We start from the raw sequence: 16,776 nt of genomic DNA, 5'->3' as shown, positions 1-16,776 counted from the left end.
TCAAAATATCTTCTAATACCAGCATAATGTTCAGTAATAACCAATTAAACGTAATTATTTATTTCAGGAAACACAGCTTTCCATTGACAAGTAGTGAAGTCTCTTGACTCCTAGCTGGACATAAACTTATACAACAGAGCCAAAACGTCAAAAATTTCATTTTGGTACAATCACTGCCAAAATTCGTCACTCAAAACAAATATAAAATCCGAAAGAAATACGATAAAATGTGAATACCTTTATGAATATCAACGCGTTGTAATTGACAATTATGCTTTTATTTAAGACATAGTCACATTACTCGTAAGTATACTTAAAAGGTGTTACATATTCCTTATTTGAAAGCAAGATTTTATTTAACCGACAAGTACCATTGACTTTTTTTAATTGTTAATTATTTATTGAAATTGATTTCTTGATAAAAGATAATATCAGATACGTCATCGGTTTATTATATATATATATTTACAAACTACTAAACTTATAGAAAAAGTTCTATTTCAGAGTAATACCTCTTAAGGACATGTCTTGGAATTTATTTCACCTCATTTTTCTGTCGCGGATAAGTCAGCACTACTTATACTTCTTTTATTTATGGGTGATATTAGCCGCCAAAATCCCTAAAAATCCTAAAATAAATTGTGCGCCCTAAACAAAATATTTAATTGAATATGAAATAGTAGGGTATTATCATCTTTTGTGCAGAGGATTTATCAGGATCGTAAGCAGGGCATTTTGTAATATGTATTCAAGGGTCATACGAAAGTATTTAAGGAACTAAATAGCTTGAGGGTCGGCTTTTGAAAAGGGAATGGCATCAGGTGTGGAGCATTATGCGTCTGCCATTAGACATGTGATAAGCTATCGACTTACTTTTGATGGTTTAGTTCATACTTCTCATATTGTAGTGTAGTCTTATTACGTTATATAAACTCGACTATTACCGCGGAACACGTTCGTGAAATGTCAAATAATATGCGAGATTGTATAGATACGTTTTAAGGATCGCGCATCCGAAATGCGAATCACCGTAAGTAGGTTCACAAATTAGATACGAAATGAATTCTTATACAATAGCAATAAGGTTTGCTTTTTATAGATTGTCACTTATGAAGTTTTATATATTTTTAGTTATAGGTATAATTTTTTTTTTATTACATAGCCTACCTCACCGTCAACAACGTGTTTTTATTTTAGTAAAAACATATATAGTCAATTTATTAAGTCTGTAGTACATTTAACGCAAAATCTTTGCAAAGTTTAAAAATATCCGTCAATATAGGTCAGGGAGATATAAAATGAATAAGAGTACTTTTAGACGGGAGTAATCTTGTAGTAGTGGGCATTTTTTCAGTTCACTCAGGAGTGAGTCCCTCAGGATCGACGCGACCGTTATGCACTATCGTCGCCTGGGATTCAATCTCAAGGGAATTTGTGGAGATTTAAAAAAAAAAAACTAAAAACCAGAGCTACTCTACCGGGTTCTATGAATGTATATAAAGTAGTTAAACATTATTAGCATGCTCTATTATTGGTGTTGAAATTGATTAGCTAAATGCTGCTGTTTATTTGTTTCTTTTTTCTTTTTAAAAATAATCGACGACATAGAATATTAAATAAAGGCAGTCACGATTATTGGGCAGAATAAACTGATTTTTGTTGCTTTGTACCTTTTTTTTAAATTAGTTAAAAAATATATTTTTTTAAATGTCACAAACATCAAACACGTTAAAAGTATTGAAATTGCATAAACTTAGTAGAGTAACCTGCGTAGGTGTTTGTTATTTAAATTTGTTTTGTTACATACTTTTTCCGTAATTGCTGTTATTTTTGTAAATGAGTACATTAAGCTCATTTGAAATAAATATATGTTTTATTGAAATACTTATTGAAACACACACGACGAACAGAAAACGAGTAATTCCACGGAAAAATTGTTATCCCGTGATTTGCATGAGAGACAACGAATGTTGACTGCGTATTTTTACTGCACACGAAGTTAAAATATTCTAACAAGAATTATGACAAAAACATTAACTAAAATCACATTATATATCTTTATAAAAAATAAGAAAATATTTATAATAATATTAATAAAATAAAAAATAATATAATATAAAAATGACCGATAAAAATTTCAAAATTATTTGGTCACAATCATCTGATTTTAGAATATAAATAGGCTAAGCTTGCTAACATAAATTTATCGTGTGTATTATACATGAAATAAAAGTATATTTGTATAATATTATTATTATAAATATAATATTATAAATATTTGCTCTAATTTATACTAGGTTTTTTTTGTATAAATCTAAACCATACGCTATATGATATGATATACATACTCTACTTTTTTTTAAATGTTAAACTTAACCAAGAAATTGAAGCATTTGAAAATAATTTAAATTGTAACAAAATATTTTTTCAAGATGTATGCAAAAGTACTAACAAACTCTGTTAAAGTATATTTCTTAAAAACAATAAAGATGTAAGGAATAAAAATAAAACGAAGGACATAAAGAAGGCAGAAGTGCAGTGATTTATACTTTCGCGACAAAGCGGGCAAGGAGCTGTGTAGATATTTTTATTATTATTGTACTTGCTGCTCGCGAGATATATGGGAAGAAATATATTATTTGCATACTAAATAATATGAAATATTATTTTATGAAAATTACTTTAACAAGTGAAATAAATAATATCGTCTATTACCTACAACTACTGTAAAAAAATGTATATTAATTTGCTTATTGCAAAAAGTTATTGCAGTAATATTTGTCTTATAAAGATTTGTTCATACACACTCATATACGTATATATACAAATACTTAACTACTACTAACTATATATACCAATATAGTATGATACCAATACGTTGAATTATACTATTAATTATTTATCCCCAATCAACTCAGTTAACAATACAAATGATAAATTAATACGACGAAACTATTAATAAAGATTGATTTGATTGTAGGATTACATACAACCTGCAATTACATCTAAAATAGCATCCGAAAGTCATTTTCCCAACAAAAAGTACCAAATTAATATGTTGTTTGAACGATGTTAAGTAAACATAATCATTGGGGCACGTGCGCGCGCACGCTCCGCTTTACAAACAGCGCTACTTTCTATAGAAGTTCTATAGGATTTAGCAGAATCTCATTTCGTGTACCATGAATCAGTATCTTAAGACTATACTCAAATAGAGGGTCAGATATTTTAGATATTGATATGATAGTGATTTACTGTGTGAACGGAAATAATCCGCTCTTCGAAACAACAGAAGTCGTGATAACTCTTTGATATGTTATACACATATATAGAATGATTAAACATATTAATTTTACCATCTTAAATCGTACCAAATTCGATCAATTTTTTTATGATTTTCGTATTTTACGCACAAATAAACAATATACCATATTTGTATTGATTTGAAGTTTTTGTTAATATTTTGGCAGACGAGCAAATGGATCTCATGATAGTAAGTCCCTACTGCACATAGATAGACATCGACCTTAAGAAATTGTAACTATCCCTTACGTGACCAATATGAAAACGAAAAATGTTATGTCCTTCATACATTTAGTTTCATTAAAAAAAGCTGGAATACAACAAATATAAACCAATAAAGGTTTACAGTATTATTAATTTTGCAATAGCGTTTATGTTGGAAATTTAAATTTTAAAAAAGTTTAGTAGTTTTTTTACAAGTACTTTTGATTCGCCACTACTAATATGTTAAAATAGGTCCATGTAAATTCGAAAGTAAACTCAGTAATTAGCGATATTTATTGTTACACTTTCGATAATCGTGCATAGTTCCATAAAATATTAAGACAGCCTAATTTTTTCGGTACAGTTGCGTGTCGTGCTGTGTTCGCATGCAGCATTAGTTGATTGGCGGTGTGCCCTCAGCCTAACGATTTAATACAATTAAATAAGCCGCAACTATCTAGTCGCCATCTTTGCGGACATTTTAGTGAACGACTATTTTGCGTGTCAGACGCTGATGTCTTTAATTTGTAATCATATTAATTTAATTATTAATCAGCTTCATAAAATTATTATATGGTATTAATTAAAAATATATTGTGTACTTTATATACCTACTTAATATTGGTGTCTTTGCCAAACATAAACTAATATAATATACTAATTAAATGAATTAATAAACCTAGGTAATAATCGTGATTACATACAACAAACTTGTATTATCAGTTACTGCCTGGCTGACTTGTGTTGCTAGGATTCCATATTCAAATATTTTATTTTTGGTGTTCGATTTAATTTGAAGGTTATTTTTAAAACAAAAATAAAATTAATATTACCATTGTTTTCGTTACTAAAATTGAAATTAAACATACACTATGTTTTGAATAAGATAAAATAATTAATGCATTGTTTCATTATGAACGTAAAGCGAAAGCAATAGCGACTTTTGCGCGTCAAAATCTTATTCGCTTATAACGTAAATAAATATGCTAAATTATTGTACTTGATGGTTGTATACAAATAAATATACATATTATATAAATGTCAAAAATATTACATAACACCTCGTCAAAACATACATACGTTCATACGTCGAAAAACGATCTATGCACTATAAATGTACAGACACACACACAATTCCTTTCTTAGTTAACAACGTTCGGCCTAAGTTAATTATGTTCACGGCATAAATCTTTCGTAATTGGCCTCTTGTTACACAACACTAAGAGCTCGGGACGTGTTGAAATTATATATGTGAGGTACACTGAAGTTTCATGATGGCTTTACGGTAAAATTGTTATTTATGTAATAAAGGCGAACGTGATAATTGTGTAACACCGCCATTGTTAAAACCGCTTTGTTTATTACAAGCATATCTATATTAAATTCAGTTTTAAATATTACTATCAAATTTTGCGTTAATATTCACTAGAATTTTATTTTATAAAACTTTAAAAACACATTTTTTATAATTTAGTAAACAAAGTTCATATACTCGTTATATGTAATAGTAGTAATAATAAATTGTGAGTTATTATATGATAAGTTAGAGTATGCACATATAACAAAATTAAGTTAGATCCAAGACAAAACTGCATGCGACTATTCAAAAGTCCATAAGAAGATCTTTTCACGATTATACTGTAACCCTATATTACTTTATAGGATGAAGTATGAAGTCTAAATAATCTGACACAGCAATGATCAAGAATAGGCAATTTTATTACAAATAGTAGTTTGCACGATATGAAAAGGATTAAAGTTTATCATTCCAGATCTCACATTTCATCGAGCATGGTCACCCTTCTAATCCATGTCAATCAAATTTAAAGTTTCCCAGCTAAGCTCCATTGAAAGCTGAACTTGACACTTCTGAAAATTTCACTTATATATAAAGTGTTAACAATAACGCGCTGTTAAAGCGCTGTATTGCTTTAATGAATTCTATGTATGGAATCTCGTATATTATAAAAATCGACTGCAAAAAATTGCCTTCATTTACGCTTGAAATTAAAACTTGTAAATGTCCAATGCCAATGAAATTGATTCACTGAATCCAATGCAAAAAGACTTATCAAAAAAAAAAAGTAATGCATAAAAATGTATTATACAGCCGAATAGAGTACCTACCTATTTTTAAATTTGGAACCGCGATTGTTTTGTAAATAATAACATATTTTTCTTTAAATAAATTTTAATTATAATTGAAATATATTCTTATAAAATACTTATAATATTTATAAGATCTTAGTGTTGTATGAAAAAATCGTTTTATAAGAAAGAAAAAGATAAATAATTCTTACATATTTATAGATGAACGTTTTGTTCTAGTTAAAATTCATGAATATTTCTTGCGATTGCGTCTATGAATGCGCAAGTTTATTTTAATCAAAACTATGAAAGATGGTAACGGAACTTCGTATAAAGAACTACGTAGAGATATTTAAAAAAAGTATGACTATTAAAAATTAAATAAAAAGAAAACTTTGTCAAATTGATACAAATACATCCAGTATAGCTTTAGGATTACTGGAGTATATTTTTTTAAATATGCAACATAGGTGGTACATATTCAGTGCACCATCTAATTACCAGCCTCTAGCTACCAGATCTATAATTCCGCTGACCGGAGGCGGGTAGGCGTGCGGATGAGGTCTAATCGGGCGCCGGCGATGACAATCAGCCACGTGTCCGCGTGCCCGCCACGTGCGCGACCCTCATTCTGAGGTAACTTCGATTTAAAATAAGTTGCGCTGTGTGAACGCATCCGTAGTTATGTGCGAAAATAAAAAGTTCACTATAATTTCAACTAGGTAGTTGAAAATTACGCACAGACCATAGTAATAGGCATTTTATTGTGCGTAATTTCTAACATCTACGAAATGTAATTAATTATACGAATAATTGTTAAATTTGTATCAAACGAAAGATTTAATCAATTGTAAGCTTACCTGTTTCGTAACAGAGTCGATTAATCGAACGAAGATATCCTGTTCTTGCCGTATACCTGAAACAAAATAGTTCTGTAGTTCTATATTTTAAAGATGAAAATAGTATCTGCTATTCGAATACGCGTAAATTTTATTGTCTTACTTAATTCAATGATAAAACGGTTAGAAAGAAAGAGATAGAAAACTATTTCATATTTATTTAGTACGATGTATATTCTATTTAGTTTCAGTTTCATTGTTTTTTAAGTAAATTGGTAGGTTATACTAATATTTAAAATGTTTTCTTCACTGGGTCTTCCGAATAAGAAATCGTAGTACTATGTAGAATTATTTAGTATATTTATTTTTATTTTTTTAAGGTCTTCAAACCAGTTACAATAATATACTATGCACTGCTATTTGGCGGTAGAATGCATGAAAGCGGTTTACATTTATTTAATAGATTATTTATGTAATAATTAATAAAATAATAATGAAGACGTCAATTAACGTCGACTGTCTCGTATCTTCCGTTTTTCTTAGACCGTAATTAAAACACGGCAAGAAAATTAAAAAGTAACTGAAATTCATTTCGAATGTAATTTAATCTGTGCCTATATGGGGTGGAAATGCGAAGGTAGCGGAAAATTTTTCGCGATATTAAAATCACCCTTATGGGGGTTTTTGTGGAAAATTAAAACAATTTTAGGGATTAAAATTGAACAATATTAGTAGAAATAAAACAGCTAATGGAGTTGAATGAACGAGTTTTAGAAATTAACTCCTTAATTTGAAGACATAACTTATTTAAAAATCAATTAATTAAACTTAAACAAATCCAAAAAGTATATTTTAAAATTATTCTATATATGTATGTTTAACATAGATCTAGGAAGTTATCTTAAATACCAAACACTATTATATTCAGCTACGTAGTCTAAGAGCTTGAGACAATGATCATTCATAGTCTAAGAGCCTGTCTATTCGGTGCCAATTTTCCATTATCCCGGTAACGGCCAAGACGGCAAATATTTACAATGCGTCCGTCGTATGCATTGTCTCCATACTGAATACAATATTAACTTACATCTATTGTAACCTTTATTGCAATCAGATAAGATTTAATTTTGAATGTACCAATGTAACTCAACGTAGTGTCTGTAATACCATTATTTTGAAATGGGTAAATCTTCTCAGCTTCTTATAAGTTAGGTATAATAACTTATAACTAGAAATAAATAAGTATTTTAACTTTCCATTGCAATACCTCGAATATTTTAAAACTGTCAAAAAATTGATTTTTTTTAATGTAAATGTTTTTAATAGGTATACCTCGTTAATAATGGATACTTAAAATCTTTTTGCGAGAAAATTTATAAATAAAAACTGCATATATAAACAGCTGAACCTACAGTTCAAAATGGAAACATAACTACATCCAAAACCAATGAAGATAAAATGGGACTTCACGGGAGCTATAACCTATTGGCTAATGATCAAACTCGTAGTTCACCATAAAACATCATATATCAGACATAGTTTTGAACATTGTCTATAATAAAGACAACATTAAGACACACAGCAAGGCGTATCAACTTGAGTCCATTTCAATATTTAGCTAGTGAAAGAGTTCTAACAGTATCTTTTAGCAGTCTATGTTTTTGTACTCGTATACCATTAAAGATTTCAATATGGTTATATTCAGTACAGTTGGTTTCATATGTATCAACCAATCCGCATTCGCAGTGTGGTGGAATAAGCTCCAAACCTTCTGGAGAGAGAGTTGACTCAGCCGTGGGGCATATACGTTCTGTCGGGTCACTTCACATTTTGCAATTTTTTTTAAATCAATTTTAACTTAGATGTTCTGACTAAGATCATGATCTAGATGACTAGAATTTATCTTATATGGTAGCAGATCTCACTATCTATGGATCAAAACCCAAGGAAATCTCCAAATTGAAACACATCAGAAAGTGACTATGAATATTGTATATCAATTGTCATTGCTATAGGTTCAACGGTATACAAGTTGTGCTACAGCGCCATCTAGCGGCGACTTAGAACAAAGTTTAGTATAAAAACCTCCTTCGTAATAAATAAAATATGTCCCAACTTTCCTGGTAATCGGTCAAACGGTGTCGAAGTCTATTAATCCAACACAGATAAAATCAACATCGATCAACATTTTTGTATATAATATTATTGTTTCATATGTGACTGTTATATATAAATATACGAATGAATAATATGTTTGTCCTTATGCTTACCGTTTGCATATAGCAATTGTAGTCGATATTGAATACCATTGTTTGTTTTTTGACCTTCAGCTTCCTGAAACAATTAAAATATTTTAAATAATGATGAAAATTATAAATTGTGGATATACATAAATATATTACGAAATACATGAACAGTGTCCACGATTTAATGTGTAGAGACTTAGAAACTAAAACTAAAAAAAATATATTTTTTTAAATATCATTTACTTTATCTTTACATATTATTATATATTGGTATCATCTTAGATATGAATATGTACTTAGTATATGTATTTATTAAAATAATCCGTCCAAATTAGTCTTGACTTGGAAAGATTTAATGAATATGTAAACTAGTTAAATCAATTGTTTATAATAAATCAATATAATCAAGAAACATTAATAATTACACTAGAATACATATACACCGTACCCTATTTTGACCGTCATCGCTAAAAACGGTCGCTTGAATAATTAAGAAGTAAACACAAGATGTGTAAACGGCACGCGCGCTGTAGCCTACTAACGGCCTTTCATATTTCATACGTATTCCGTGGCATTTAAGGCTATGTAAAAAATATCTATAAAACTGGTGACACGCAATCGTAGAATAAAATTTTATCGTAAAACTCGTACTTTTACATAGCTAATTAAAACACTTTAATAAAGTTATAATTACTGTCCCTATTACGTCTTTATTTCGCCTGTAAGCGTCTGTAATAATTAAACTACATTAAAACTCATAACGTTATTCGAAAAAAAAGCTATCACCTAATGGTATAAAGATAAATGAATGAATTTTAAATAATAAAAAAATAAATCAATTAATACCTTTTTTACATATTTAAAGTTAAGTAATATAAGTATGTGAATGTTGCCAGGAATATCGTATCAACATCTGAGACGCAACAATAAAGCAACATTAATTTAACACGCCACCAACGCAGCTGAATTATGTAAATGCACATTGTACACAATGAACTGATGTCCGTACGATCCTGATTGATGGAACGACTGATTCTGATTATCAGCCAGGATTTAATGATAAACGCATCATTAAAACGTGACACAAAGAATTTATGTAGATATATTAAAATAATCTCGTCAAAATTTAAATCGAATTTAAATTATTGATTTTTTTTTATATATATTTTCCTTTATGAAGATCTAATAGCAATCATTATTTTAGAAGAGTTTAACAAAATTACATACAACACTATCATTATTGTATATAACTTACTTGATCTTTTTCAATGAAGCCTATGAACGCTGTCCTTTCTATTTCGACCGGTTGGCCGGCCCGGTCGTACAGTGCTACGACAAAGTGGAAGAAGTTGCTCTTGCGCAGATTGCTGGGCGGCTGCTTCTCGAAGTGGGCACGCCCTACGCCCACACTGCTATATAAGACAAACATAAACAAAATAACTACGAGTTCACACAAAAAATATTGAAAAACCATTAGATAAAAACAGTTAATAGATTTTTATATTACGTTTTTATTTACTGGAATCCATATTAATTTCGATGTATATAAACGCCGAAACAAAGATTCAGAACACATTAGATCGGATTATTTCAGTTTTTAAAATATGTTTTTGTTAGTACCGTATTTGGGATGACGAAACAAACGAACATAAAATTATTAGCAGCCATTGAATACTATTTACCATCATCATATAAACTGGTTCAAATCGTATTGCCACTCGAATAAAATGTACTTGATAATTTCAAATCGACATGACAAAATCAGGGCAAAATCGATTCTGAGCTGAGATAAAACATAAAAATAACACCTATTATAATATCCCTACAACTATATTAACGGTAAACCAATGACAGTTATTTGGTTTTTTTTTTACATAAACCAGAAACCTGTATTCTATTGAGTGACAACAGATATACAGACACCGAGACAGTCATAAATCTAAAACCCCTGCGTTGTCTTTATTTGTCCCTATTTGTCAATAGACGCAGACGTTTCTCGTCGGAATCACTAATAGTTTGCAGTTTGCACGGATAGCAGAACGCGGTTACAAAAACAACAATAGACTAGGTAATAATCCTTTTAAAATTTACGATCGTGTGATTTGCAAATTCCTATTATCATTTCAACGTTATGTCATTTAAAACTTTTAAAAAAAGGAACAGTAAATTTGCGGTTTCATCTCAATTAAATGTAAAAACTTCCGCAGCTTATTATGTTCTGTCACTCTCTAACAATCATGCTTTGTTACTTGACGAAAAGAGACAAAGCTATGTGATATTAGAGAAACAATTATAGGTACTATAGGATGAAAAATACAAGTTTTTCTATCACTGAATTTATTCCACCTGGTTGATATGGAAATAGAAGAAAGAAAATCTTTAAATAAATATATGAAGTTACCTATTTTTTAAATTCTGATATTAAAACAATATTGCATCTCTCACTGCCACGAGCTGACTATTGAACCCAAATGTCTTTAGATAAATAGTACCAAGTTCAAAGGCAGTCTATTAAACAAAAGTAAGTAAATTATGAACTGAAGTCAAAATAAAAAAAAATGACGTCGAATAGATTAATGTATCAATAATACTTATTAAGTGACGATGGATTAATGCTACCACACACATTGAAATCAACATATGGTCGCCTATTTCGTTTAACATTTCAAAAATATTAACGTTTCGCCAATAAGAACTATTTCGTCGTGACAAATTGACGTGACGTTCTTTGGTTAGTTTGACAATTCTATCAACAAAAACAATAAAATATCTGAATGCAGAACTACTCCAGCAATTAGTAAGGCACATTTGTCTTTATCCACGACGATTTTTTTTAAAGATAGTACTTAGGTCAAGCTGTATTTTTATTAAGTGTTAGAAATAGTAATTCTATAAAGCATAACTTTGTTTCATCGATAATAATCAATAAAACTACACATCACTAGTGTCGCATTACCCGCCTGGTCTGTATTACGCTATGGTCGCCCATTCATCTCTCCCGCTGCAGAATTTGCGTAAACAAATTGGTTTCGCGATTGCCATTTTATACTCTCGCGTCGCTCCATTGTTTTATTTATCGCTACCAGTTTCGGCAGCGCGCCCGCGATTAGGTTGTAGCGCTTTTTTCGCTTACAGATCACTGTAGATTTATCAATCTTTGGAGCTGTACGATTTTTTTTTTCACTATAAAATATATGCTTTCGAATATAGAACGAATTTTTGTGTTAAACTTCATATGGAACTAAAAAAAAATAGAGCAACAGTAAATTCTCTATGATGTAGATTGTAATCAATTAGGGAATAAATTGTTTAATCAATCAAGGGGCTTCTAATTATTAAAAAGTAAGTGTAATTTAGGGCACGTTAATGATTTACAATCGACTATACAAATGAGGTTGTCATCGTGGTGCCGGGCGGCTATCTGTCTACATTTGTCAAACCCATTCCTGATGGCTGCGCAATTAACTTAATTATTTCAAATACTTTACTTGATAACTTCTAAAATATCATTAGAAAATTTTCAAATCATAATAAAGTCGAAGTCTATAATTTTGTACGAAAATTTCAAAATTATTTTTATTTATATTTCATAATTATTATTTTTATGCAAACAATGTTATGAATTAATAATTATATTTTTTATTTATATATGATTTCTTTTAGAAGAATTGAAACCTATTCTTTAAACAGACAAAGAAAAACAGTTAAAAAACTGTTTCTTTTTTTTCTTGACCGATATTTTTGTTTCTTGTTCGACAATCCTCTATGAGTTTTATACTGGTCTAAATAAAAAAAAAAGAATTTGAATTTAGAATATTTTTTTCAAAATAAGCAAATTCGTACACGAGATACAATATTCAAATTTTTAATACGTTCGAATTTTTTTATTATTATTATATTTTATATATATTTTTTATTATTATTATAATTTTTCCATCAATGCTTGTAATTCGAACGTAATTAACGTTCGAATTACAAGCATTGATGGAACAACAGTAATAATAAAAGTATAATTTTAAAACATCAAACAGACTAGACATAAATGTTTATCGAACCATATTTTCTTTCCATATTTGTTTAGCTATACCCAATACACCACAAAGAGTGTTTAAATAAAACACGACAGATGTAGAAGCTCTCCGCAAACAATGCTCACTAATTCGAGTATCAATACGTCATATTATACGGAACCAAATGCCGGCTTGCACAACTTCATTACTGGTATGGTAAACAATTTTACTAAGGGTTCGTCGAGTGTCTGCGTAATTGTATGAAATAAATAAATAATATGACAATATATTTTTTTTAAGAATTTTTATTTTTATTCAAAATAAAAAAAAAACTCAGTAACGTAAAATTATTTGAAAATGTTTGTACTACAAATTTGACTTAGGACTTTCAGGTAGTAGGTAGGATTTGTTATCAAACTTGAAACGTTATATGAATTATGATTTTTTAAATATAAATATGTATAATATTAAACGAAAACTTCGATCTTCGTACCGCCACGTTATATGGTTAACGCAACTATTTTCGTATCATTCGCTATAATGATATATCGCTATTGAAATTTTAATTTATAGACCGTTCATTATCTACAGTCGCATGCGAAACTGTAAAACGCCCCGCGCTCGCCCGCGCTCGCCCGCCATGATTTATAACGCCCTTTGCGTTTATGAACACACTTGCTATTGCTACGCGTTTCATTATCGCCCGTGCGAAATTTGCTCGCCCCTGATTGGACCCCATATGCGGTAATAACGTTATTGTGTATCGGCAGGTTGTATTATGATGTGTTGTTTCAATACATTAATGATTCTTCTGTTCGTATAAAGACATTTCCATTTTTAAAAATACTTAATAAATAAAATAAATGGATAAATCTTTAACATATGGGATAGGTAGTATATTACAAAGTAACAAATAATTATGACGCGACAAAGAATTTAATAAATAAGTTTTATAATAAAATTTCATTGAGGTAGACTTAACTGAGATTCTATTAAAGTTTTAAAGATATATTTAAGACAACGTAAATTAGTCGTATTACCTCAACAGTTTGTTTGATTTCATAATTTTAAAAGTAAAATAAATAAATAATATAACGAACAGTATACGTGTATAGATAATATTCAAACAAATATACAGTCCAATTTAATACTAAACAGACCGCGAGTCCCAACAAATCCACTCTTAATCCTATTCAGTTAACGCTGAACATTTGTGCCCGTTTGTGGATTCTAATACAATTTGCTATAACATATTTAGCTCGCTGCTCTTTTCACTAACTGGCTTATCAAAACTGTCAATAAAAGCTCACATTCGCCCTTTAATAATTCAACCAAATGTATTGAAATAACTAAAAACGGTACGTCTATTCCTTTTCCCTAATCATATTTATTCTTTAAATTTGGAATGATTTTTTTGAAAAGTCATTCCAAATTTAAAAAAGTACTAATGCAGTTTTTTACATTTATATTCTTATTTTAAATTTATTCGCTCAGAAACGTTTTAAAGTTATTTATTTGTGTATATTATTTAATAATATATTAGTGAGTTATCACTTTTGGATTAAGCGTTTAATATGTTATAGGTATTATAATTATATTAATTGGGTTGTATAATAAAAAAAGTACGACAAAATCATACAAGTATAAGTTTGTTAACCTATCTTCCACTGCACGTATTATATTTGATTCGATTTTCAAAATTCATACAAAAAACCTTAATAAGCGTTTATATTATACCGTTTCCATTATAAACAATTTATTTTTATATACCTAACTGTTTCATCGACTCACTTGGTATTGTCAACTAAAGAAGTTGGAGTCATCCAAGCTCGTGTGAGAGGCTCTTCTTTCAGGGATGTGACGGGTCCTCGTGGCTGGGCGTGAACACCCGCCGTCTCCTGGTGGTGAAGGCCAAACATCAGACCACCTGAAATATACATCCTTTAATAATCTTATGAAGAAATATTTTTATATTCATGGACTTACATATCATGATTAAAAAGAACTGACGCCCTCATTGGTTTAGTATGTTTATAAGGCAGCAAATTCTAAGGTCTTGGGTTGAAACTTAAGGTCGAGCAGATAAAAAAATATTCGAGAATTTTATGTGAGGATTTTTTATGGTACATAAAGTAATTTATCTTACTGTCGGAACAAACAATCTGATAACAAACTTTGTTAGCTAAGTAGAGATTTATTTATATAAGTGCACAGAGTATAAATTAAAATATATTTTATTCAAATAGTCTCAAATTATAATCAATTTTATATATTTATTTTTCTGTTTTAAATATAGAACATAGTGTATTTTAATTTCAAGCATGATACGTGTCCTATTTTTTTTTAATTTCTATTTAACTAATTATGACTAAAGATATAGGAACTCTTTTTGATACTATTCGTCTCGGGTAATATTAAAAAATAATTAATAGCTTTGTCTTGACCTTTGTCTCTATATATTTGTAATGACTTTTATTCTATTATTTTCATAATATTTAAATTTGTAGGACTAAACGTATCAATAAGTTAGTTAATATAAATTTAATAGCTAATTGTAATCTGATCTTCAATAGAAAAAAAACGACTACATATTAAATTTTTATGCATCTGAATATCATTTTTAAAGTTATTAATCTTAAGCCTGTGTCTAACATTAAATTAAAACTGAGTAATGGAAAATATATTACAAAAATTCTACAAAAGATTATTCGCCATTCTAAAATAGAGAATGGTGGATTAAGCTCCAAATCTTTGTTCTTATCAGGCGAAAAGTATTCCGCAACCACTTTTACTTTAATGGAATCTAACTTGATAAAATATTAAGTATCCTATCCAGGTTTATTAAGAATTAACATTAATAAAAAATAAAACAATATCTTTAACAATACCTAATATAAGATTATAAATTACATTTCAAAACTTTTATTTATATAAATTCTATTTTTTTATTTTAAAATAATTATAACATGATAAAAATATTAGCATCTGTATACATTTTTTTCGGGAAAGGTTTTGTATCACGTATATATTTTTTTTAAGTATGTAAAAACCTATCCAACTTACATTAAATTACTAAGTGAAATTGATGTTAAATAATTTTAAGTCATTTTGTGGTATAAGTAGACTTTGTATTAGACGGTTCCTTATTTGAGTTAGCGAGATAGAGATATAGAACGATAGAGAACCTTTTTAATTTTTTAACAATATGTTATAGGTTATAGAGAATATACAGTATATCCAATAATATATGAACTTAACTACTTATAATTCTCCTTTTTATATCTCGGCTGCTATTTGTTCTAACAATTCCATATATCGCTTTGATATGGGTATCTCTTTTTGAATATTTTGCAGGGGCTTTGAAATGTTATTAAAAAATAAGAAATATCTTTATAATTTTGTATGAAGTCATGATCACTATACCTGATGATCTCGGCGCTCCAGACGGGTACAGCTTGCGGCCCCATCCCACGGGGTCGAGCTCGAGCGGCGGCCACGGCGAGCCGGTGTACCCGCCCGCCGCCGCGTTTAACTCGTCCGACCGAATCTCGACGAACGGACGCCTGAAGGCGCCCGAGAGCGCACGAACACTCGCGGAAAATAACGAACGTTCGAACTAAAGTTTATGATTCGATGTTTAAAAATTTAAGCGCGCACTATTTGTTTTTTATTTAAAAAATAAAAGAATATTTGTTTTATAGAAATGTCCGATGCATAATCGATTACGAACAAAAAAATAAAAGAACACTTTTTATTATGAAAATATTATTTATAAAGAAATAACACTATATAAAATACGAAAATTGTATCTAACTTATAAAAGTAACGAAATATGTATTGTAACAAATATTTTGTTTAAATTCGTCCTGTAAAATTATTTGTATAACTATCCGATAGGCGGCTCTGTGTTATCGTATGAGCGTTCTGGGATAGAGTCCCGGTAGTACGGGCGATCCCGCTGTGGATTTGCGGAACACTAACAAGCGTCGCGGGAGCGCGCCGCCGAGTGCTCGGGCATCGCGGTGCCCCCGTCCGTCCCCGCGGACTGTGGGAGGTGCCCTAGGGACACGCCCTCGCCTCAAGAGC

At 29.8% G+C, this 16,776-nt stretch overlaps 1 protein-coding gene across 5 annotated transcripts in view; it reads right to left on the bottom strand.

The window, feature by feature from the left end:
• Window positions 1-16,288, bottom strand: part of LOC124543944 (transcription factor collier) — a 54,881-nt gene extending 38,593 nt beyond the window's left edge. For 4 of the 5 annotated variants that reach the window (XM_047122279.1, XM_047122276.1, XM_047122277.1 and 1 more), the window contains exons 1-5: window positions 16,114-16,193; window positions 14,482-14,617; window positions 9,936-10,092; window positions 8,705-8,768; window positions 6,456-6,511 (exon numbers count right to left, since the gene is read on the bottom strand). In XM_047122279.1, coding sequence (XP_046978235.1) covers window positions 6,456-6,511; window positions 8,705-8,768; window positions 9,936-10,092; window positions 14,482-14,609 — 405 coding nt within the window. In that variant the 5' untranslated portion in view covers window positions 14,610-14,617; window positions 16,114-16,193. Of the gene's footprint in view, window positions 1-6,455; window positions 6,512-8,704; window positions 8,769-9,935; window positions 10,093-14,481; window positions 14,618-16,113 lie in introns of all 5 variants that reach the window. The other variant, XM_047122280.1, reaches the window with a different exon arrangement.
• Window positions 16,289-16,776: the final 488 nt, after the last annotated feature.

The sequence above is a fragment of the Vanessa cardui genome, chromosome 3, assembly GCF_905220365.1.
Source record: "Vanessa cardui chromosome 3, ilVanCard2.1, whole genome shotgun sequence".
Taxonomy (NCBI): Eukaryota; Metazoa; Arthropoda; class Insecta; order Lepidoptera; family Nymphalidae; genus Vanessa; species Vanessa cardui.
Note: the sequence above shows the minus strand (reverse complement) of the source record. Positions and strands in the feature narration are given on the sequence as shown.